General features: G+C 41.6%; 1 protein-coding gene and 1 long non-coding RNA gene across 8 annotated transcripts in view; one reads left to right on the forward strand and one right to left on the reverse strand.

Annotated features, from left to right (window-relative positions):
• Positions 1-25,922, forward strand: part of LOC125886628 (regulator of G-protein signaling 12-like) — a 66,125-nt gene that overhangs the window by 6,056 nt on the left and 34,147 nt on the right. For all 7 annotated transcript variants that reach the window (XM_049572964.1, XM_049572968.1, XM_049572970.1 and 4 more), the window contains 2 exons: positions 696-1,676; positions 7,335-7,454. In XM_049572964.1, coding sequence (XP_049428921.1) covers positions 696-1,676; positions 7,335-7,454 — 1,101 coding nt within the window. The remainder of the gene's footprint in view (positions 1-695; positions 1,677-7,334; positions 7,455-25,922) is intronic.
• On the reverse strand, positions 1,480-18,466 carry LOC125886631 (uncharacterized). Its single transcript, XR_007449057.1, has 3 exons — positions 18,385-18,466; positions 7,297-7,479; positions 1,480-1,614 (listed from the first exon to the last, which is right to left on the reverse strand). It is a non-coding gene; the product is annotated as an uncharacterized LOC125886631 (long non-coding RNA).

Here is a 25,922-nt window from a genome sequence, read left to right on the forward strand (position 1 = left end):
CAGTGATGAGATACAATAAGGGGTTACAAGTCACACATTGAAGGAGATAACTGGATTTTATCACAACATCAACTGAGTTATTTTGTTTTTACGTACATGCATAAGTTATTCCAATTTAATTGTAAAATTACTAAGTATTGGATGTTTTATTTTCCACTGTTTTGTCAGCAACAGATAGGACTTCCAAACATAAAAAATGCAGCAGCCAGGTGCTGAATTAGTGCTCTGCTAGGTGCTCTTTAAAGGAATAGTTTCGATTTTTTGAAGCAGGTTTTTATGATGTACTTGTCTATGGTCAGTGTGTTAACCACAGTAGATGTCAGGTGGCATACTGCTTTGGAAAGGTGCAGCAGCAGCCTTCTTATAGAAAAGTCTACCCCCATTTGCTGTATTAAAAAAATATGTTTTGCTGCTGCCCCTTTTCACAGCAGTATCTTGCTGAGCTTCTGTGTCGGCACTCCTGCCTGCTTCTCCAAACTGGGGGCGTGTTGACTGCCATCTACTGTGGGTAATACACTGACTATGTATAAGTGCCTCATGCAATCCCACTTAAAAAATCCTTTTAAGATGAAAAATAATCACAGAAAAAAAGTTCTGACTTTTTGTATGCAATTTTATCATTGAGAAAAAAAGATAATTAGCGTAAAAAATGTCTACTTGTCGACTGACACTCAGGGTGATTGTTGTTTCCGAAGGTTCATTTAGGTGTAGCGAGGAGGTTTGGCTTTGAGTGCACACCTGACCCTGACACAGGAGGCTGCCTGGAATTCCCACCCAGTTCTCAGCCTCTCCTCCAGTTTGTCTCCGTCCTCTACCGGGACATGGGGGACAACATTGAGGGGGTCCGGGCTCGGGCCTTCCACGATCCAGACAATGACGCCCAGCAGAACCACAGCACCAGCAGCAACAGTGACAGCGGGATCGGCAACTTTTTACCAGAGGAGAAGAGCAACAGAGTGCTTTTAGTAGACCTCGGAGGTCCTCCTAACCACAACCACATCTCTGGGCCACGCCACTGGGACAGTCCACCCTCATCCCAGCAGGCCTGGAGCCCCACCCTAGGAGCTGCGGCCCCTCACCCACCTCCTCCTCCTCCACCAGCTCTGCGAAATGGCCACTACCGTCATGATCCACACCTGGCTGACCTCCCTCACCCTCTCCCCTTGGCTCACCCCGATGTCCCTGGCAGGCACTCTCGAGGGGTCCACCCACACCACTACTCACCGGGAAAGCGGGGAGGAGCTGTGGGGGGAGGAGAAAAGAGAGGGGGCGGAGGAGTGGGAGCAGGGGTGGAGCCGCAGCGGTGGCTACCAGTCCATGTGCTGAGAGACTGGCGTCAGCAGCACCACCACAGCCATCTCCAGGGCCTGAGCAGCGATCAGGAGTCCTACGCCGAATCCACCGACGGATGGTCATCAGCCAACTGCAGCACCCTGCCCCCACCCATGAATAAGATCCCGGCCGACCGCTACCGGGCTCCACTGGCCCCCGGGGACCACCTGCCACCACCTGGAGGGAGCCAGCCTCCTCCTCCTGCACATCCCCACACCCACCGGCTGGCTGCTCACAAAGATGAGTGGGCTAAGAAGCTGTTTGGTGGAGACAGGGAGAGAGCTGGGGCAGAGAGAGGTGAAAGAGAGAAGAAACGAGGGAATGTAAAGGAGGGAGAGAAAAAGGTATGTCTTTGATAAAGTTATTAATCTAATTAGTAATAGCCTTAATTATCATGCCGACATGTATTTTATTCATTTTTATTAAATATTTTCAGCCCAGTAGATGGTCAGTCTTTCTACAATCCTGCATTCAGTCGTGTGTTATGCTGTGCCAGTTTGTGGGCTGTGGGCTTTTGGAAGAGTTGTGTTAAAACTGACCATGAGATGAGAAGCCCGGGCAGCAGGTAGCATCCCCCATCACATGCCCCTGCTGTGGAAATTTACTCTGACTAGAGTGTGTCCAAGACCACAGTTTATTGAGGCTATAAATCCATCTGCGTTCATCCCACTGCTCTCCATCGCATTCTCACCCTCTCTTTTTAAGGGCCCAGCATTTAACTCATTCAGTCCCTGAGTAAAGTCTGTCTCTTTCTCACATGTAAAACTTTTTGGTTGTTTTAAAAGTTGGGTTGAACCTTGTTCACCCCACCAAACATCCCTATAGTGTGTCAAATAATGCCAGCACCGTGGTTGGCTCTCTCCCCAGACTTAGTACAAGTGGATTGATAAGTTATTTATCCCCACTGCTCCAGTATCAGATCATGTATTATGCACCAGGCCGGCATCTGCCTTCACCTGAAAACCACCTGTTTCCCACCGTAATGAGACTCAACAGCAGACCAGGCTTTACACTGGTGTTAATGAAGTAAATGTATTTGCATAGAGTTTGTTTGATTTAGTTAAAGCATTTATTTGCTTATATATGATTTATTAAAGACATTTCAACCACATTGTTACATTAGTAATATGACAAACAGTAAGTGAAAACTAATTTACATTTGAATACACTGGCTGCATTATTTTGTTAGAAGAAACTTCCTTTTGCATTGAGATACAGCACATTATTGGCTGTTTGTTTCCCAACAATAGAGAGGAACAGATGCAGACAAAGAGTGAAAGATATATCCAGCCTGACTGGATTCCTTCTGCATTAATCTTTCTACAGCCCGTCTGAATCTACAGAAGTATTTAGAGAACAGTAACATCATCAACATGTAAATATCCAAACAGATACTGGGGATAGAGTCTTTTTTTACTTGATTGTGGAGGAGACTGGTGCTTCCCTGAGTAAACGCATGGTGGACAGGGTCCCAGAGACCCCCAGGAGACAATTGGAGGAAGTGTTTACATGCCCAGGGCTACGGTAGCGGCTGAAAGTGACAGGAAGGTTGAACAATGTCTTCTGACTGGAGACAGCTAACTTCAGAGGCTGTGACTTTCATGGTAAGCCACGTATAGTGGTAGTCAAAATAAAATGCTGACTCTGCTGTGACAAATGTAGCTTTGCTGTATTGATATAGCCTTCTGTCTCCTGTAAGTAAAACTGTATTATATGGCGATTTTGTACAGATATTGTGACGTGAGACTAGATATTGTCTTTATTGGACATCATCGTAAGTGTTGTCTTTTCCTGGTTTTAGAGGCTGCATTACTGTAAAATTGTGTAATTTTCTGAACTTACCAGACTGTTGTAGTTGTTGCCTTAACCCACTTAGTCATTATATCCCCATTACTGATGATTTTTCATTAAAATCTTGTGTAAATATTTTGTCAAAGTACCAATAGTCAACCCTACAATATTTTCGCAATATTGATATTGAAATATTTGGTCAAAAATGATTTTTTCCATGTCAGCCAGCCCTATGGTATTATACCGTAAGTATTAGAACTAAATTATTAATTATTGCATACATGTAATACAGTGTCTTATGCATCCTAAATGTATTTTTTTCCAAACATTGAATTTTCTTCATACAGACATGTGTACGTATGTATACAGTAAAAAATCAATGGGTGCCTTGTCAACCAAAACACACACTGAGGCACAAACACAAAACACAAATAATCATCTTATCAGACACAAAGCCATTTTTTGTACCTAAAAAGCACGTTGAACGTAAAATTATTTTATTATCGTCACAAAAATTTAGTTCTGAATAGCCTTATCGCAGGTCTCTGTTACAGAGTACTCAGTCTTTCTCTTCATCATTTGAAAAGTCTGCATATTTTACAAAAGCAGTCTTTTAAACATAACCTGTTTCTCTTTTTGTGTGTACATTATTTCTAAAGGGAAAGCTATTGGCATTTTTCTAACCCAATGTGCAACACTTGTATTATTAGTCTTTTTCTAAAATATTGTGATAAATATTTTGGAGTGCAGGAGACACATACCTATCATTGTTCACTTTTGGCATACTTATTGTCTTTCAGGTAAAGCCATGAAATAAAAAATCTAGGGTCAGTTGGACTCTTGTTTTGAAATAATCTTTTCTGTTGCCTTTGTATCCTCTTCCCAAAGAGATTTTATCTGACTGCTTTGCTAAACATGATTAAATAATGTACATTTTATACATTATATTTTGATCTAATTAAGTTGGATTGATATATGTTCGCATTAGATGTATACACAATTTTCCTTAACGTATTCCTAAGTCTTGGCCACATGGTGGCACTGTTTTACCATCTAAACCTCCATAAGCCCCCTGCACTCTAATCACAGACCATGGGAAACTAATTTAGATTTTTATTTTTAAAAAAGCTATACATCTATTTTGAAAGTCTCTTGGTAGCTGAAGTTCATCTGACCACAGAACGCATGTCTTTGATTTACTTACATGATAGAAATCTGAACTTTGAGTGCCTCATTATGGAATTAAAGTCAGAATACACTAAATACAGACACAAACAGGCAATTGAATCCTGACTCTTAAAACGTGATACTGTGATTGATATGATTTTTTCATTTATTGTAGAATCAAAAAGATAACTGTTCAGTTATGTCAGTTGTGCTTGTAAGACTTTGGTACAATTAAGCCCGTTACACTGGAGCAGTTGTTGTTTTTAAGAGGAAGAAGTGTTGTGAGTTTGGGTTTTTATGTTGACAGCTGTGTTGTTGTAAACAGGAAAGATGCCTCTTTTATGTGACAGTGATAGTGTGTGTGTGTGTGTGTGTGTGTGTGTGTATGTGTGCGCGTGTATGTGTGGGAGGGAGACCAGGGGACATGATCATCAGCACAGATAAAAGCTGTGAGTTTTCCACTAAAACATAGTCTTTCGGATGTTTCCCTGAGCGTGTAAAAGCCCTTGTGCAGCCACACCCAGAGCAGAACAACCCCTGACTAAGATCAACACGGTATAATTTTCTTTTCAATCCAAATATTCACTTATAAAAAAACCTTTTGTTCACTTACTGCTTTGTTTCCATTACATAGAAGACTTATTTTCAACTGACAACGTTAAACTGAGGTCATGTGTGCATGTGTGTATCCACATGTGTAATCGAGTGTTCAGATCTGCGTTATCAGACACTCACACACACATACACATACACGTACACACACAGACGTAGGGTTGCCTCAGTATCCAGGCAACACCACTGGTCATTTCCTAATGAAATGCTGACAAGACCTGCTCCTAATCAGCCAGTCAGATTCAACATGTGTCACAGTTTGGCCTCTGGAGCCTGCCAGCATGGATTAATTACTAATTAGTTAGCTGGGGTCCGTTGATATTCACTCTCAACTGAAGTATAAGGAGATTGACAAAGTGTCGTTGGTGAGAAGAAGAGAGCAAGAAGCGGCATATTTCTGTTGTTCTCCAAAGAAGAACAGTTAAAAGGCTAATTGTAGACTCCTCTCGGGTTTACAGCACTTCTCCGCGTGGTTACATCATAGTCAGATGGCTTTGGACAATAAATCTTGATGACCCAGTGGCTAATTTTCTCATGTACTCATTTCAGGCAGCCGTTTATAGCATCATGTAACAGCTGGCCGGTTTTACCTTTGTTCCAGTTAGTTGGTTTCCACCAAGCAGCAACCTCCAGGGCTGAAAAATAGAAGTGCCAAAAACTGCAGTTCCTCTAATGGCCACTTGAGGCTAGCTCTAAAAGTGAGTTAATCCCTATAGACACCCATGTTAAAATCCCCAAATGTACAGTACTTCTTAGTGTGGTTACATCAAAGTCAGATGGCTTTGCACAGTAAATTTTGATGACCCAATGATTTCTTTCATGAGCTCATGAATTGCAGTTTTCTTTTTAAAAAGCTGCATTTTAGACTGCAACAATTCCAAAAAATACCAGCAAAATCCTGGAGAGACTGACTTTCAGCATCATGTAACAGCTGGCCAGTTTTAGCTTAGTTGGTTTCCACCACAATTGTTATGTCATCTTGCTTTTGTCTACAATAATTATTAAGTGGAAGTACATTACATGTACACAGTAATTAACCCTACGCAATACAATTCAAGAGCACAACATACCACTTTCTCAGATACAGCTCCACAAGTGCCATCCTGTCCCTCCCATCTGTGTGTGTGTATGTCTATGTGCTCTGGCTGTGGTTGAGGGGTGAACTAAAGTACTATCTGGTACCGCAGGCAAAAATCACAGGACTGTACATGCTTGCGCATAACATGTGGTATTTAACATTTAAGTGGAAAAAAGAAGAAACCCATGCACGTGTAAGAGAGGAAGCTTCAGGCAAAGCTGAGCAAATGTCTTCATGTAAGCTTCCATGTAAAGCTGTCCACATGGTATGTCGAGTCTTTATTTAACTGACAGACATTCAATTATCTAAAACACCTGTCGGACCAAAAGCACACACAAACGGGCACCGGTCAGGCTGTTAATTTACCTGTCAAAATCTGTATCGGATAATTGTTTTGATCACTACGGTTTAGAAATTCTAATGTTATTATCCCATGGGTTTTTAATATAACACCCGTATGGGTAAATTGACATTACATGACAGAGATGCACGACAGCATTATTAACACCCACACAAAAACCTTGGCTACTGTCCACAATCCTCCAACAGTGTAAACACTAAAGTTTAAAAGCACTCATAATGAAAATATAATTGAATATGGATATGTTAGATAAGATGAGTAGATGTTTACTGTGCATGTTTTTTTTATTTAATATTTTAGGATGTTTAAGGTTGATACTTATACCAGTATTGATATTCGATATGATATTTCACTTGTTATTCATTTTCTTTTCTATATGAAAAAACATTTTTGCCCAAGATAGTATCATATAAATATATTTTTTTAAGAACTGTGACCAGGATATCTACTGAAAGGGACATTTTACAGTGTGAAAATAAAACATGTCAGTACTGTCTGGTGAACAAACTATCCAATGGAGACACTTTTAACCCCAAACATATCTCTGCTATGCTGAAATCTGTCATTTACATTTACATTTACATTTACATATGCTGTACCAGTATATCTGCCATAAGCCAATATCGGACGATTTATTGCTCTAATTCTTATGTAAATTTGTTTATTTTCGTGGGATTTCACCAGTTAAGAGTGACAGAAAGTATGAAGAGAGATAGGGAGAGGGATAGGGCTGGGTATGGGTACTCAATACTGTAAAGGTATCAACCGAAATAACCCAATACCAAGTAATATCAAAACTTCTCCAGTCAAACAATACCAGCATTCTATTGTCTCTGTATGTATGTGAAAGTCAAATGAGCATTGTTTGCTGTTTATTCAGCTTCCCGTAACAACTTCTCCTTTGCTGTTGGCCAATTTCTTTCCCTGACTCGTAGGCTACTGCCCCCCCCCTCACCTGCATGTACTGAACCTGTGTATATTTTCTCTCCTCAGGGTGGTCGGTTCCGTGGTCTCACCATGGGCTTCCCTCCTCTCCCCCAGCGCTCCTCAGCCAGACGCTCCTTTGGACGCTCCAAACGTCTCAGCCTGGCCCGCTCTCTGGATGACCTGGAGGTAGGAGAATTTGCATGCACACATACTAACACACACACACATACACACACACACACACACACACACACACACACACACACTGTTCTTCCATCGTCCAACAAAGTATTGAGTGTTACTGTAGCGTTCAAGCTCAGTCTGACCACTTTGTTGCAGTCACATTTGAGCCACACGTGCACCATCCATCTCTAATAATAGCACCTCATGCACATCATACATCCTCACATATCAAGGAATCTTCTGGCATCACCGTGGCAACATACACACAATCGCAGACAGAGCCAGGCCAGGATACAGCAAGAGCCAACAGACGTATACAGCCTGGTATTTATGGATTTGGACGGAGGCTGGCGTACAGCTTTGATAGGAAAGAATTTCTCAACATTAGGGTCTCAGTTTGATATCTGCAACCATACATGTAGGTGTGGAAGTATAGCATATTAAGCTGACAGGGTGCAGTATGGCCACGCTGTAGCAAGAATCCTACTTACGCCTTCTTTTTAGCTGCAAGAAATGACCTATTATCCAGTCATTTGAGAAACATGTGTTTTGCAATAACAATATGCCTATTTAGTACTACTGTACAACATATAAAGAGGAAGTATGCAGCTGCGGCTGTAGTAGATTTTAGGAACAATACACTGCTATCATGGTTACCACTGTCAAAAGCCTTGAGACAAAGCTTAGGTTTGCTCAAGGTTATACTCATTTTAATTGTGTTTAAGATGAATATATATGGAATTGCATTTCTAGCAGCTATATTTGTCATCTTTTTATCATGAAGTGAGATAACAGTTGCCTAACTGGCTACAGAACAATAGTGCACATTCAAGTTCAACTAAAGTGGAACATAGTGTTATTCTCATCATGCTTGTGTCTGTGTGAATGTTGGCAAGACCAAAACAGAGTCCTGCTGTCTGTGAGCACAATTCATAACAGCAGTTTTGGTCTTAAGATAGAGATCAGAAGGAAGCTAAATGTTTCCGGCGTTTAGTGGCTACTGAGGCGCCCAGGGGGTGGATAAGCACATCCCACACTGTTGCTTCAGTAGTGATTTTTTTTTTTTTTTCTGGAATATACATTTTTGGCATTTTTCCTTTATTGGACAACACAGCAGAGAGAGACAGGAAGTATGGTGAGAAAGGGAGTGAAGCTGGCAATTACATGCCACAAAAGTCCCTGGCTGGATTCAAACTGGAGATGTTGTGTCTTAAATTAATAGGCCCAAAATAGGGATGTTTATTCTTAACTGTTAAGTACCAAAAATTTTGACCAATACTATCAGATAAACAGTTAAAAATAAGAATCAAGGATAGTACACTGGTGCTGCAGGGTGAGATAATGAGACAGCAACGTCTGCCGCTGCCCAGGCTGGAGTCATATGACACCACCAGTTCAATGCCATGGTGTTGCTGTAGGGAGAAGACTGACATTACAGCACCCCTCAACAAGCTAATGACGAAGAGGCAGAGGAGAACACCTATACAAGAGACTATCCTCCTTATTGGATACAAATGTCAATCCTCTTCACTGGTGGGAAAGACCAGCAAACATTCTGTTGCTTCTGCTACACAGAATGGTCAGTACAATGTTGCCCATTTAGCATGAGTTAATACAGCAGCAGCTAACATTCAACACAGAGCAGTTTAACGCCCCTAACAAACTCACACCAACACTGAAACGGCTTGACCTGTTAGATAATGGTAGCTGTGTGATGCTAACACTTAGCTCTGTTGCCTCACAGCAAGAGGGTTTCTGGTTGGAACCCAGGGTCAATGCCAATCTTAATGGAGCTCACACTCCCGCAGCAGTAATGTTATAATAATCAGAGAGAGAGCACAGGGGGAATGGAGCACTGAACGAAGCATTACGCTGCCTGCAGCTCTAAAATGAAATAAGATTTTATACGTTTTAATGAGTTAAAAAAAAGAGTCATGCTCAGCTCCTCCCCACTGTCGGGCAACGGTTAATGATTGGTTCACTAGGGTTGGCTATTGGCTGTCGTTTACAAAACAAAGTTCTAAATTAACATCCCTAGCCCAAAACTATTTTAATTACATTTAATTTGGCTGTGTATAGTTTTTATGAGAAGTCTTCCGACTGAGTCAATTTCCTCAAAGGCAAAATCAATTTGCAGATTACTTGGTACCTCAAATTAGCTTTTCTGCCCACAAATTCCCATCATTGCCAACTATAATTAACAAACTATAATTACTTTCTGTTCATGATGTTATGAAGAAGAGGTTGCACTCTGCTAATATCCATGTTTTACTGTCAGTCCAAATGTTAACTAGACACTTAAGACCCCCCTACAAACATATTTCACAACCTGTCTTTCATATAATCATATTCATTTTCTTTTTATCACAACGATAATTACAAAAATGATTCATCACCAGGTGGTAAAATCGGAAGCACCAGGGCATTTTTCCAGACACTTGAATTGCCCTCCATTGTGTGTGTTTCATACAGGGGTAGATCTTTCTCTGTGTCATTGCCAAACCATCCCATGGCAGGGTTTCTCTCCTCTTTCTCCTCATCATCCCTCCCCCCCGATCCTCCACCCCCACTCTATTCTACCTTTTTCTTCCGGTCGTTAGGCCTTTTTCTCTAGCTGCTTATGCGGTAATGTCCACAAACAGAGAGGGCTTTGTGTTGTGAGAGGGGGGAAGAGAGAGAGATTGGTGTGTGTATGCATGTGTGTGTGTTCGTGTGGTGATGGTGGTGGGGGGTAATGGGGTTCGAAGTGTTAGCCTGCACTTCTAATGAGCTCTGATGAGCAACAAGCTGACATTCCCCTCGTTAGTGAGGCCTCACCACAAAAGCATAGAGTATATAGACGCGCACCCATGCTCACACACATATACATGAAGAGCCGTGCACGCATATACACAAACAAATTGCACCCCTAAGTCGGTCCCACACAAACACACCAGTGCACACGAACATGATTGCACTATAATTGCACGGAAACACACACAGACATACATGTACACGCACAGTTCTCAGCCATCTTGTTAGCTGTGCTATCGAAGCTTCACCAGCAGCTTTCAGACATCATGCTGCAGTTGAAGTGTGAGTGTGCATGTGTGTGTGTGTGTGTGTGTGTGTGTGTGTGTGCGTGCGTGCGTGCTGTACTGCATGTATGTGTGCATGTCTGCCAGAGCTTGAGGCGTGCAGCTTGTCTTGTGATCGGCCTGATTGTAGAGCTTAACCATTTTACACTCAGACACACACAAACATACCCACAAACAAACAAACAAACAAACAGACAATGTCTTATGACAGCAGTAAGGGGAAGGAAGTCAGGGCATACGCTCTCCTCTGGCTGTGTGTGTCTGGATTTCAGTTGTCTGATAAACTTCTCAGCCACATCATTTTCCAGTGGTGTGTATGTGTGCAGGCTAAGGGACACTGTTAAACAAATACCTGGACAACTTTTGAAATTAGGTTTTATATCACACCATCAACAAGATTAAGAAAAAGCCTCACATTCAGCCAACAAAATTCACCATTTCAAAGGACCCGCACACACAAAAACCATTCTCAAGTGGTCCTCAAAGGTTGAAATCTGAAGAGCAAGGTGATTGTGTGTGCCACCTGTGGAAGATATTTACTAAATAGGACTGACAAATGTAAACAGGCAGAGATAATCATTCAAATGCCAAACAATGTACAGGCTGATTGCAAGACTGATTGCTGCTGTTTCATCCAAGAGCTGCAACCTAATGATAAGTGGAGGAAGATGAAATTTCTCTTCCAGTGGAGCTCAAGTGCCGGTTGGGACAGACAATGCCAAAGAAGATATTTTACCGGTGCAGGCAGTGTTTTCCATATGTGTGTCTGGGCATCCACTTGCTGCTTCGTAACTGAGCAAGACAGGTTGACTGTAGCCACGTATAGGCTGTCCACACATAAAAAGCAGTCTGAGCAGGCACACTGCTGAGGTGGTTAAAGAATTAGTGCTAAAGTTCAGCTCAGTGCCAATACCTGATTACACAATTACTGTAATATATAAGAAGAGTTGAAGTAGTGCAGGAGAAAAGCCTACACACACTTATTTTAAGATTAGACTAATATGATATCTTGGTTAGTTATAATCTTATTGGACGTCATCGCCAAACACTCACAAGGTCAAATCATTTTTGACTGTTAATGCGGTGGCTCAAAGTTTGACATTAACAAAAGCTTAAGCAAAAAAGCAATGCAAGGTTTGTAAGTTTAATCCTCAACATGTGAATTGTAACAAACCCCATTTTGATACTATTTATTGCCAGTATTTTAACCACAAAAGCTATTCGACGTATTTGCAGGCTGTAATTGCCTCTCTAGACAGTAGTTTTTATTGTTGGTGGTGGACACCGCATTCCCCACGTGGGAACTGTGTACCCACATGCCCACATGTGATTGACAGGAAATGACGCATCTACTAGATGTGATGTGGAAGGCAAAAGCCACATTTCAAGTATTATGAAAGACATTCCATCATAGGTTCATTATTTCTGCTTTGGATGACTAAAACAATGTGATAGGTGGAATCCATTCAGCCTACAGGTTTTTTGATTGCGCCGCTAATTGTGGATGTATAAAGAGAACTGGATACAGCGTTGGGGGCAGGACCCTTTTCATTCCTATAAAAGTTGCTCAGTGGTGCATGAAGCCAAAAAAGTTTGACTTCCCAGGTGTAAAATTACTTGGATCTTCTGCATTGTTGAGCCCATAGAGCAGCTACACTAGAGTCTTCTGCCGACTAAGCAGCTAGCAGACCTAGCCCTCCGCTAACATGAATGTGGATAAAATGATTTAATTGCACAGCTCTTATCGTCCGAATGGATTTAATCCTGATAGTAAGATGATTATTTCACAAGGGTTGTATCCACCGATTTACAGACATCTCTTTCACGGTCTCGCATTAGCGTTCAAGTCAGGTGCACTTCTTGGGGGCTTGCCGTAAACCTTTGTTGCATTTCTGACAGAATATGAAGTCAGGTATGCTGCCCCCTGTGGTCAATATGTGTCATTTTAAACAATGTCTGGCCTGTCCTTTTTAAAAAGTACTTGCAATTATCATCTGTGACCACAGGTGTTGCCAAATCAGTTAAAACTGAAATCTTTTAAATTATAGGTTTTAGTCCTTACTAGTCCGTACCCATTGAGTGCACAGTTGCCCACGTACAGTTTCACATGGTGTGTGTTTGGGATGCAGGTGATAGGAAATTGCAGATTAAATAGTCAACTGAAACCATTAAGAGCAATGTATTCAGACAGAGTTTTTGTGAATTTGATAGTGCGATTGTTTTATTGAAAGTACAGTAGTACCATTGTCAATAGTGGGATAGTTAGTGGGCTAAAACTGTACATTAGCAGTTGAGGTAGCATGTTGAAAGGCAGATAGTTAAAGTGTTCATATGTTGTATTAAAAGTGGGGCGCACTGGTAGAATGACTGACAGAATGACTGACTGACACTTTCCGTGATTATGTACAGCATACCATACCATGACTTAGTCATACCAAAAATTAGAAAAAACAACAACATTGGTCCACAGGGGGAGCCACAGCGATCGGTCACATTTTAGCCATTTTTCAGCATTTTTCTCTTGTTACAGCGCCACCCAGTTGCCAATTAGAGTTAAATTTCTCCAGTCACCTTGAGTGTCCTGTTCTACATATCTACCAAGTTTAGTAAAAATCGATATGGCGGTTAGGCCTAGATAAGAAATTAGCTCTCTAGCGCCCCCACTTTGTTTGATGGGGTCAATAATGGAGGGGTCCCCTCAGATTATGTGTGGTCATATGCCTACAAAGTTGCGTGGTGATCAATGAAACCCTTGAGATGTTATACACCTTTATGTGATGAGCCACGCCCGTCGCAATATTCATTGCCTTATAGAAGCTCAGTTTTAGTAAGTTTTCCAACTTTTGCCAAGAGGGAACTTTAGATATTGCTCCCTAGATTATGTTCACCCAGTTTCATGCAGATCGGTCAAACTTCCTAGGAAGAGATCGATTTTAAGAGTTTCTCAAAAAATTCAAAATGGCAGAAAATCTACATAACCGGAAGTTAGGGGTTCTTGAGGCAAATTTGTTCCTCATAAGGAGAGGCATCTCTGTGCGAAGTTTCATGTCTCTACGACATATGGGGCATGGGATATGCCCACTCAAAGTTTGCAATTTCAATCAGCTGCTCTAGCGCCCCCCTTTGGCCAATTGATGTAATATTGCTTCATTCGCATCCCCCCATGACCCTCTACCACTGTGCCAAATTTCACATGGATTGACCAAGTCAGTGAGGAGTAAAATGTGGGACAGCCACACCCACAGACAGACAGACAGACAGACAGAGTTTTTGTCATTATATAGTAAGATTATAATAAGAAAATTATGAAATCCTCTCTACCCAGGACTGACCTTAATATTTAACCAAAATGAAAGATTTCACCTCTTCAGCCACCTCTGCACTTTCTCTCGCTGCAAATGTTCTTTTTATTTTTATGTTTTTTCTGGGTGTAACATTACCCACACATGCTGGGTGTGTGACTTTTCAGAAGCTAATTGACTTGAGCCCTAATGTTGGCTTCTTCTCCACTGTGACAAATGTCTTTTTCATGGGAGACGGTGGGAACTCGCAACTGAGAAGGTTGGATATTTTTTTCCCACAGCTCCCATCATTATTATGTTAGAAGGGGCAAGAAAATATTGTTTTTGCTGAGACAAACAGGGGTTTTTAGGGGTATCTTTCATTTTTTCTATCTTAATACAGTACTCACATGCCAGTATGTACATTGAAAGGCTGTAATTGTTCCTCCTGCCTCTACTGGCTTTAAACAGATTAATACTAAGTGATGGGGGAGAAAATCCACAGTCCTCATTCTGCGCAAAAATGCATTCTAACGTTCAGCTGAAGCAAATATGAAACTTGGGTGTCATCCAAAGTCATGCTCATAGTGCAGATTTCCCTCTTCTACTTCCACTGACAGTGTTTCCTTTTTGAGCTGCAGGGGAGGCAAAGTGTCAAAAGACTGTAACTTTGAAAGATACCCACTTGATTCGACGCACGGTGACTGTGTAGCCCCATGTTAACTTTGGTATACTTGTGAATTTATTTTTGCATAGAACAAGGAATGTGTCCCCCATCACTCTCACTAGAATAACATTAGGGCGGGGATCTTTTCATGGCCAGTATGGACAAGAGGGAATTATTAAAGCAATGACAGTGTTGTTTTAATGTACATAAGGGCATGTTAGTACTGAGCAGGATTGAAAATTGCAAAGGTATTCTTTATGATTCATCTATTGGCTCAGTTGCTCAGTAAGCTCTCTGATGTGGAAATCTATGAGCTACGATTGAAAGCTCTGATTAAATCTGATAGAATTTTGTGCATTAGAGGTAATGACATTATCAGCGTTATTTTCTCGGACTTAAAGTGGAAATACACAAGTTTTTGTATCCAACTTCGGTGTTACCCACTGACTTAAACTCCATGTATGGCGGGGGCTGGGGTTCACTAATGAATGATGCAATGAATAACAGAACAGCACAGCGCACCTAGGAATGGTTCAGCTCCAAAATAGAAAATCAAAATGTGGCAGCAGATGTTTTAATTGTGGCAGGCTTCCACAAATAAATGGATGTACTGTATGGGAAAAACTAAACTTATAATTTTTAAGTAAATGTTGATTGCACAGTGTAATGGCTATAGAATAATGACACCAGTGGTGCTTAGATTGGTTCCCTACAAGCCACGCTTTCACTATGCATCTCTGTCTGCCAACTGGTTTCGATTTATGGCACAAAGAAGTTCGTCAACCAATTCACAACCAAAACAAGGAGAGGATAGCACTTTTGTTATCCTTGGTAGCTATTTATAGCTGTCCCCAGTTAGCAAAGAGTATCAGCGCAAGTTTTTTGCAGTTACTGTGCCCAGTAGTGGAAATGGTGGATGGTGGAACAACTGGAGTAAACAAAAATGCAGTGTGTCCTGTGTTGTTGGTAGTCCCAAGGCCCTGAGGAAAACGGATCTAGTTGTCTTTGCGACAACAATGCCAAGAATAATACCACTTGAAAATGCAAGGTCCAAGAACTTCAAGAAAGGTCCCTCTGTAGCCACATAAGGTATTAAACAGCCATTTTACAATCTGAGTTGCACTAACTATGACGAATTAACTGATTTTTATGTGTAAAATTGGTGCAGTTCCCCTTTAAAACAACATAGAAATATGTTCTACCAAACTTTTATATCGTGTCTAATATACTTTTACATACAGCCTATATCAGTCGAAAACTAGTATAATTTAGTGCTGGGATAGACTCGTGGTTCACAATAAGCGTGGAATGGAGTAAGTGAAATAGAGGCATTCATGAACTTTGTCTGTAGTTGTCCAGAACTCCAAGTGACAGTAGATTATAATGTGAAAACAAAACCTGAATATCTTTTGAGAGTACTTCAAAACATTTTCCAAAGCTGTGTCAGAGTGACAGTCAGATGAGCCATATTGTGGAAAACAGGTTGACATTGAATGCGGTCGCCTCCTGTCTGTTAACTGCTCTCTTGGTTATTTCTCAGGGCTGAGTGTGAATGAGGTGGTGCTTCACCCGCTGTCCTCACCCCTGAGCCGAGAGGAGGACAGGCAGGAGGTGTGTGTGTGGGTGTGGGTGTGTGTGTCTGTGTGGGAGGGGGGAGTATTAGGGTGAGTACCTCCACTGTGTGTCAAGGCATGTTGAGGAATTTAGCCACTCCTTCGTTCACTTGTACACAGCCTAATCATTTCTACAGGTATCAATCCTTGCTGTCAACAGGATGATCTCCCTGTTTTCTCAAAGTATCTGTCTGCTCTCACTCCTCCACCATAAATCATCACTGAACGATCAGTGCACTCATTTCTCTGTGTTTTGCCTCTTTTGCTCCCCCTCTCCACCCATCATGAATGTCAGTTTACTCTGCGTGCTCCAGACATGCACGGGGCATACTAAGCAGATGACAGAAGAGCACTGAGGGTAACACATTCAACTCAGCGCTGATTCTATGTGTGGGTGTGTGTGTTCCTTAATGGCAAGGGGTCTCCCTCTGCAGCCGTGCCTCCGCATTTGTCTGAGTGTGTGTATGCGGGTGTCTCTCAGCCCACAGCAGTGTGGGTGGAATAGAAATTATACGAGGGTGGGTGGAAAAGCAGAGGAAGGGGAGGGGGAGAGCGGAGAGGCAGGGCGAGGGAGATGATAGAGAGGGAGGAGGTGGAAGAGGAGGGGGGATGACAGAGAGAGAGAGAAAGAGCAAGAGAGGGAAGGGGAATCTGGTGACAGCGACATTCTGTAGCGGTTTGGACATTTGAAAGCCATCAAGCTTTGCCGCTTCGTCTCTCTGCGCGCACACACACACACACACACACACACACATTCAACAGCTGATAACAATGTGTACTGAAGGAAGCTCTCACGTGCAGCGCTGAGGATTACTTGTCTCTTCCTTCATGGAGCAGCAAACTTTGAGCGTTGATTCTGAAACCACCGCTGATCCAGTGAGTAAACGAGCCGTGTGTGCACGTCTGTGGGAATTTGTGTGTGTGTTAGCTCTCCCTGTGTTTGATGCAGCATCCTATATTTGATCCCAGTGATGACTCCCTTGCTTCTGTCACATATAGCATGCAGGCTGTGTTACACAATCGTGACTGTGCTGGAGGAGATGACATTACTCGAAGAAATATTACAAATGGATTTCTTGTCAGCTTGAATGAAAACAAACTGTAGATATTAAAGCTTTACATGTGTACACCTCCTCCAACTGTTTTATGTCACTGTTCTCTATTCCTGTGGTTCTGGTGGAGCTGTCAATTCATGCTAATCCTTTAACACATATTTATATGGCTTAAGATGACTTAAATGCTCTGAAACTTTAGTTGCTAGGCCCTATCTCTGGAATGACAGATCATGTGATCTGTACAGGCCAATCATCAAGGTCTTATTGGCTCTGTTGAGTTAAAGGGAAACCTGTTGATTCTTTGGTGCAGTCCATTGGATCAGTTTTACTGTAGAGTGTAAGTGTATTTGTGTTTGTTCCAAAGGAGAATTATTTTGAAGATTTTTGTCTAATGTGTTGTAATGTGATTTCCTTTTGAAATATGACCATGCCACGTTTGTCCATAAATACTTACTTTCTTATCTGTTACACTAAATGTGTAGATTTGTAACTGCTAGTATATATATTATGCAATGAGGTTGTGGTACCCAAAGTATTGTATTTATGTATTATAATAGGCCAGTAGTTGTGTATGAGTGTGTGTGTGTGTGTGTGTGTGTGTGTGTGTGTGTGTGTGTGAATGTGTATGTGTATAGACACGTATGTAGTTTTGAGGGAGGGGGTTTTGACACTCTGGTGGAAAGCAGCACAGAACAGTATTTCACTAAACACAGCTGTGAGAAAAGAGCGGCCTGCAAGCCCTCTGACCCACACACACACACACACACACACACACACACACACACACACACACACACACACACACGGGGACATAAAAAAACTCATTCACATACGCAAAAAGAAGTGAAAAATCAGATGCTCAAAGATAAAAACCTGTGCACACATTTCTTTTTCTTTGTGTGTGCTTTCTCACTGTCTGAGGGTGTGTGTGTGTGTGTGTGTGTGTTCCTCGTGATATCCCCTGGGAGCAGAGTGTGTTAGGGAGGGAAAATCAGATGATGAGACAGAATCAACACTGTTCCTGTACATGAAACACCTCAGGAGGCCAGGAGTCACATCATTTGTTGCTCCAGTTTCACACAAACACAAGTGTTTCTTTTTATCTTCATCAAGTGCCAGATGGATGCAGTTTACCACATCAGCACAATCAAGCGGCGTCATGTGATAAGTCATTTGCAGGACTGGGTACTGAATTGACTCGCAGATACAAAGTGTAGACAAAATAAGAGGGAAGGCTTACCAGTTTGAAGCTGTACTTTGTCGTAGCTGTTGATCAAGTTATCCTGTCTTTCAAGCAGTGTGTTGGCGAAGGTCTACTTGTTCCTCTTTCCTGGTGCAGTTTTCCTGTTTGACATGAGTCATCATAATTTTCAAGATCCTCTTTACTTTTTGCATAATTTTGCGGTGTTTGGGACTCATGCACCGGCAGCTACTGTAAATCACAGTTTTTACAAATCATGTTAACGTGGAAGTCCTTTATTTTTTAACCTGCTCCCTATTTTCCGATGTTTTTCTGTCCAAGTGACTAATGGAGGCAACAACTTTAGTAACTGTTCCAGTATTTAGAGAGAGTGCTGCAGCCGGCAGCAGCGAAACAGGCTACAACGTAATCACTCAAGGCACAGGCACCCCTTCAATGTACGTCCACTGAAAATGTTTGTTTTTGCCACTGCCAGGCTCAGACTTTTATTATGAGTGTCTTACACCATTACGAAGAGGACCCTACAGAGAAATGAAAACTCTCTCCATATCGTTCGCTTGTGCTGTTGTATTTTGTGTTCAAGTCTCACTAAAGTAGAAATCTTGTTCTGAAGTCTCGTGAGACGTGACTTACCTAGTCCTATCTGAAAGATTTTCAGTGTCATGACCAAGTATTTAGCTGATTTTGACAATGTGAAAAAGTCTGTGAAATTTCAGACATTTCTTTTAGGACACAAAATAGACCAGAACAAGTGTAAGGCATGGAAAAACATTTAACTTCTTTGTAGGGTCCGTTCCATAATGTTGTAAGATACGTATTTTAACAATCTGAGCCTGTCAGTGGCAAAAACAAGCACTTGCAATGGACATAAATTGACAGGGCACACCTGCCCTGAGTGGTTACATTGCAGCCTGTTTCTCAGCTGCCGGGTGCAGCACCCTCGCTCAATACTGGACCAATTTAAAGAATTACTGTTCCCATGAGTCACTTAGACACAAAAACATTTGAAAATAGTGTCCAGGTCGAGGAATGCCAGAGCTCCCTTTTAAGATTAATATCATGTAGCAGCATGTGACATCTTTAATAGAGGCGTGACAGTCACCAGTTTTTAAGCAAGCTTTCAAGCACACACGAGACAACATACCGCCTGAGTTGATGGTGCACCAATAAATCTGTAGAAAATGTTTCTGTTTGATATAATACAGGTTTGTGTGTGTGCATGTTTGTGTGTGTGTTGTTGCCCGCAAGGTCTGCACTTAGTGGACTGTCCAGCCGCATTAGCTATTGATGCTAACACACAGTGTGGTTCATTGATTAGGCTGTTCAGCTAACTCATCATTATTTCACCATCTCACATTGAATAGTGGTTCTGTTGCAGTAAAAAAAGATCTGAAGAAACCAGATGTTTTTTCCCTGCCCTGCTTTGTCCAGTGATCGACCTGTGTTGTGACAGCAGAGGGCAGTGTTGAGTTTCGTTGGATTTCAGTGTTTGAGTGCACGGCAGAGAAAAAGAGAATCTCTTCTCTGCAGAAATATTATGGCTCTTTTAAAAGTGAGTTATGAAACGCCTTTCATTTTCATGAATTGTTAACCAACTGTTGGTGAAGTAATTAAGTAAAACCACCTGTTGATTCCTCCTAAATTGCTGAACCTTGTCTCTCATATACTTTATTTAAGACTCTGGCTTCTGTCCCTCTATTTATTACCTCACCACAAAGTTTGAACTTTTGAAATGTGATAATGATTTGCAAAAAGTCTTATGCAGAGGTCAGGCAGGATAACTATGATCAGACTGTGCCAAATGCTGATGCCTTAAAACAGGTGCATTGGAGGAAGATTCTCATAGGTAAGAGAGAGGAAAATACTTACAAACTGTATATACACACGTACACACACATATATATATATATATATATATATATATATACTTGCAATAAACTTTATTTAAATACATAGAGATGTATTAATTGTTGGGAATTTTACTAAATGGTTTATGGCAAAGCAGCAAACCCGTTTATCTCTGGCTGCATTAGTCCATGCTAGGCAGCGTTGCAAATCAGTGAGCAGGACTGCTTTATGGCAATATTGGATCAACAGAATTTATGTGCCAATGTAATGAAGCGCCTGCATTTGTTAGGCATTTAATTAACTGAATAATAAACTGAAACTGAGTTATTACTGAATTTCCAGAAAATAAACTACATCACATTATACAGAGATGGGCAGTATTTCAACTAACTGTATGTATGCATATTTAATTACTTTAGAGTATAATGTAGCTTGTATTTTGCTGGACAGAAGAAATAAAATACTCTTAGAACTTGTATTTGTGTATTTAAAATAAGAAGCATCTATATCCCGAGGTTTAAACTGTAGAAGAAAACTGAGCAGCGTTAACCTCATCACAGACTGTGGTTAAATGGAAGTGAATGATGTGTCCTGTCTGGTCCAGCAATGCACTCATCGTGAACTACCATAATTCATTTGTGTTCTCCTGGACTGCAGTGTCAGGGGTTACATAAAGGAGAATAATACTATGTAGGTTGTTGTTGATAATGGGGGGGAAGAAGTGAGGGATGCTTCTCTTTTTCAACTACTATTTGGTACTGTGTCATACTCAGCTCTACTGGTGCTGCTTTGTGTCTTTTGCACTTGTTCAATTGATTGCCTGTAACGTTAGAGATCTTTGAAATTAACTTAGTCCATTGCATTTATTTTTATCACTCTGGAGAAAGACATCTGCTAAATGTCCAGTCTTACTGTCATCTGAAAGAACAAGTGCATCACTGTGGCAAAAGTGTTCAGTTCTCTTCTCTGCATTTTAATTGGCTGTTCACTCAGTCAGTCAGTGGTCACTTTGACCGACAGAAACCAAGTAACACGCACCCCTGTATTCCCAGCCAACCACCTCCAAAATATCCTGATATGCCACTTCAAATCTATGATCTGTTGACATGGTATAATTACATACTGTTTGTTTAAAAGAATGCTCCAAAGACAGACACCTGGATCTACAAATACAAAAAGCATAAGTTAGAAATAACAAACAGGGACATGATAGCATAGAGTATGACAAACAATACTGACTGCAGCCTAATATGACCCATTTAAGGCAATAAACCATATTTGAGATCTATACTTGTTGGTCTAACGAACACATCTGGCTGGCTAATATTTCATGCATATTTCAGGTATGTAGATATATATGGTTGCTTTAAACTGACATTTACTGTAGAAGTACAAACTATTTTCAGCATTAACTTCTAACATGTGTACTGCATGTGTGTGCCTGCCCTGTGGTGTCACTGTCATCTGATATCTGCATAGAATATTTCCCTTTCATGTTGAACTTGCCACGAAAAGACGGTGATATAATGCTCATGCACACAAAGAAAAAAGCGACTTGGCTATCGACCACAGGAATCAGGCTTAAGAGAGTGAGATGTGAGTGATATTTTCCTCTCCCCTCTCTTCCTTTTCTCATCAGGATGTGGATTTAGCCAACTTAAACTTTGTCACATCCCTCTTATCCTGTGTAGCACCCGGTGCGTCTCTCTTCCCCTCCACTTACAGATATGATCTGCGCTGAACTTGAGCACAGGTTACTCACACAGCACTCATAGTTCTTCCTGGTCTGTCAAAGATGTGTGAAAGACCAGTGAGCTGTTCTAAAATTAAGCACTCATGGTTTACTGGCTTTTGAGGTGTTGATTCAAAGGTCCAGTGTGCTTCATTGAGGGGAATATATTGGCAGAAATGGAATATAATATACTAAGTATACTTAGTGTGTAATTATCTGAAGAGAAGAATTTTTGTTTTTTATTACCTAAGAATGAGCCGTTTATATCTACATACAGAACGGGTCCTCTTCTACAGAGATCGCCATGTTACACCACCATGTTTCTATTGTAGCCCAGAACAGACAAATCAGAAACTGACTCTTGATAGGGCAATGATATGGCAATTGTGTTTTTGTGTTGGCCACCATAGCCAAAAGTCCCTCTGTGATGAGAGTGTAGGAAAAACACTGATCTTTTAACATGAAACTGCTTTATTTAGTGCTTTTACTGGTTTGAATCTCCAGATCTGTTTGTTTTAGAGAGGAAGTGAGCTCTGCGGATAATTTGGCTCCTGCTAAAAACCTCCTGAACTTCTTCATCTTAAGTTATCAGAGAAAAAAGGTGAGCACACATTAAAGGGGTGACTGGGCTAGCAGCTTGTCTACGACACGCCCTACAGCATAGGAGAAACTTGTAACGTAAAACTGCTCTATTCACTGTTTTCACTGGTTTTAATCACCTGTTCCATTTGTTTTGGAGACAAAGAGACCTCTGTGGACAATTCAGCCTCCAGCAAAACCCACCTGAACACTGAACACTGAAGAAATTATGCCCTGGAGAAGTTTCAGCTGGTTGCAGTTTGCAGCCCCCCCAGTAGATGCCACTAAAGCCCTCTAAGTCTTACACACTACTCCTTTAAGCAGCTGCACCAGGCAAACATGAAAGTTTTAAAAAATTAGCGGCCTATTGGTTGGGTTTTAGTGTTAGAAGCTCTGGTAATTAGAGTTTTGGCAGCGCTTTTAGCCTCAGTATGTGTGTTTGTGTTGTGTGTATGGTGGTAGTGGGGGGCCTTAGTGCTGGAGCCATCCTGATGTTGCTATGATACGGGGACGTGGAAGGTTAACATTAACTTTAACAACAATATGGTGCTGCGTTTTTGGGCTCTATGGCCTCAAATGGCGCTTGTGGAGCTGAAAAGAGGGCAGTGAAAATGTCCTGCTTTGGGCCAATGGGCGTTAAAGTGGCACTCTTTCATTAGAAATAATGGGAGGGGAACTGTAGTGGACATAGCTCTTCATGTTTACTGGTTTTAATATATTTTTAGACGGTGCAGCTGAGCTCTTTGATGTTTGTGATTCCTTTGGGCAGTGCTACATCCTACAAGGCAAGAATAACCGAAAATAAGCACAGACAAAAGACAGATTTTAATAACTGGACTGTTTTATATCCAATTGAAAAACATTTAGATTTGCCACAGCTTTAGAGTCTGGCAGTCATACAAGTCCAATTCAGAGGAGAGATGAGTGGAAACACTCACAGACAGTTTGTTGTGGTTTGTAAAGAAGACATGGGAGGAAAATGTTTAAGTTTATCTACAAAATTGTGTAATTGAACACCCACAAACATCTTAACACACACATACTAGTAGAGTGCAGCTCAGGGTCAGATACTATCTGTGGAACTCGGACCAGGTCCCATAGACACACTCAAACATTTTTACTCATGATGATGTGGGGTTTTTTCTCACTGTTCAGCACACACCAGTGAGTCATCACAGATGGAGACAGTGTCATTACAAAGACAGAGCATGGAGAGAGAAGGTGTAACAGAAACTCTCTTTTGCCAAAACAGGAAATTAGGGGGAGCTAGGTGTAGGCTCAAGGCCATATGCACGGATTCAATTGCAGCCTTTGTGTGTGTGAGAGTGTGTGAGTGTGCTGAAGTGGGCTGCTCTGTCCTGTGAAGTGCCTTTGTTTGCTCCAGTTGACCTTTTAACAAACCTGCAGAAATTTAATTAATCTTTTCAAAGCGGACACCAGAGAATAAACTCTTTGTCTTCTTCCTCTTCATGCTTTTTACCCCTTCTTCTCCTCTCCCTCTGTTTATAATACATCAAGCAAAGAAGAAACGTAATTTCCTCAATAACTGGAAAACACCAGTTGAATTCAGTCATACCTAAACCTGCCTCACTGTGATTTGAACAGTGAGGCGTAGGAGGAGGGTGGAGAGGTAAGAGCAGTGCTGCTGCGTGATTGGCAGGCTGACCTTTGTTCCCTCCCCTTCTCGGTGACTACTGCCCGATGGGGGCGTGTCACTATGGAAACGGAGCCGAGTATGCGTGTGTGTCTGTGAGAGAGAATGGAACTTCCTAGTCAGTCTGTCAGCTGAGTGTGTGTGGAGGAGTGTGTGAGAAAGAGAGGGAGAAGTATAAGATGTTGTAAGAGAGGAAAAGTATGTTAACTGTGAGATACAGTATACGTACTTTGGCAGATAGTTGAGGGTAGTTCTTAGGTGTGTGTGTGTGTGTGGGTCACAGACGTGCTGCGGCATGGCTCCATCCAAGTCAGCTGTCTGCATGAATTTCCTGCCCTAGATAGCTCCCAAAGAGGCACCGTCATCGTCCGTGCACGTGTGTGTGTGTGTGAGGCTGTTTTCATGTGTGTTTGTGTGCTTCAGATATGTAGATTCAGTGGGTTTCCTCCTGTGTGAGAGGAGAGCAGGATGAGCCTGAGGAAGAGGCTCTCCTTCAAGCGAGTCTGGAACTTCAATACAGTGAGTAGTATTCACGCACACACTTAGTACAGTGCTTTACAAGTGGTCTTCATAGAGAGAGTGCACAACTTGCCATACTTTTTTTATAGCACAAGGAACTGAATTGATTGAGAGACTCTTTTATTTATGTCCACAGAAGCAAACTTAACTAACACTGGATTCAAAATATTTAAACACTCTCTGATTTATTAGCAAGAGTTGTTAACAACAAACCAAAGTCTGGCTGCGATGCTGCCAAAATGCCACAATTGGATAAACTTCAGCAACACTTTTTCTGACCTCAGTTTTGCATGGTTTTGTTTTTCCTTCTGTACTGTTGATGACAAAACTGAAAAAGGATGAGAAGAGAAAGAGAAAAGGGAAGCAAGAATGTTTTTCAGTGCAAGTGACAGTGTTGTTCTGCTAACTAAAAGTGAGAAAGACGGTGACAGATGGAGGAAAGAGAGAACTGTCACCTACAGCAAATTACAGAGAGAGAAAGAGGAATCCATTACCTTCAGACCATATGCGAGGAAAACATGGGGATGGGAGGAGGAGTGTGTACAAAGACAAATGGAGATGAGGGAAGATGAAATACAGTGAGAGGACAGTGGCTCCTGAGCAAGGAACAGTATAAATACTTGAAATGAACACCCTGTCTGATAGTAAAGGAAAGAAGGGACTTGGTTGTGGCAGGCTGGGAAAGTGTGTGTAAAGGTAAAGTGAGACAGAAAGCTAACAAGAGACGGCTCCAGGCTGTTTCCCTTCCTCTCAAAGCCAGATGTGTTTCTGGTCAGAGCGGGAGATAGAGAGGAAGAGAAACAGAGGTAGAGACGGGACCACAGGTTGAGACAAATGGAGGCAAAGAAAGAAAGAGCTTCTTTTTTTCTTGCCTTTGTAAGTCATATGGTTTGTGCATCTTACCTCAGAGGCTTGTCTTGTGTGTGTAGAAGACAGTGAGAAAAAAACAGCTGTGAGACAATGGAATTAATTTCTTGTGAATTTCACTGACTGTAGTGTGTAGACTGGCAGCTGCGGGTGCGTTCAGACAGGGTGATTTGATCAGATTGTATTGTGTTGCATGTCTTGTACCCTCTTCTGTCTGTGTGTGAAAGGCAAGGAGCCAAGTAAAACAAACATTTATCACAGGGCTCAGCCTCTGAGTCACATCTCCTGTGTGGCTCTATTGTAGGAAAACAAACATTATCCGCATTCCTTTCTTTCATAGAGAGTGGATATTGATTCCTAAATACATTGCAGGGATCT

Source organism: Epinephelus fuscoguttatus, linkage group LG3 (assembly GCF_011397635.1).
Source record: "Epinephelus fuscoguttatus linkage group LG3, E.fuscoguttatus.final_Chr_v1".
In the NCBI taxonomy this organism is placed as follows: Eukaryota; Metazoa; Chordata; class Actinopteri; order Perciformes; family Serranidae; genus Epinephelus; species Epinephelus fuscoguttatus.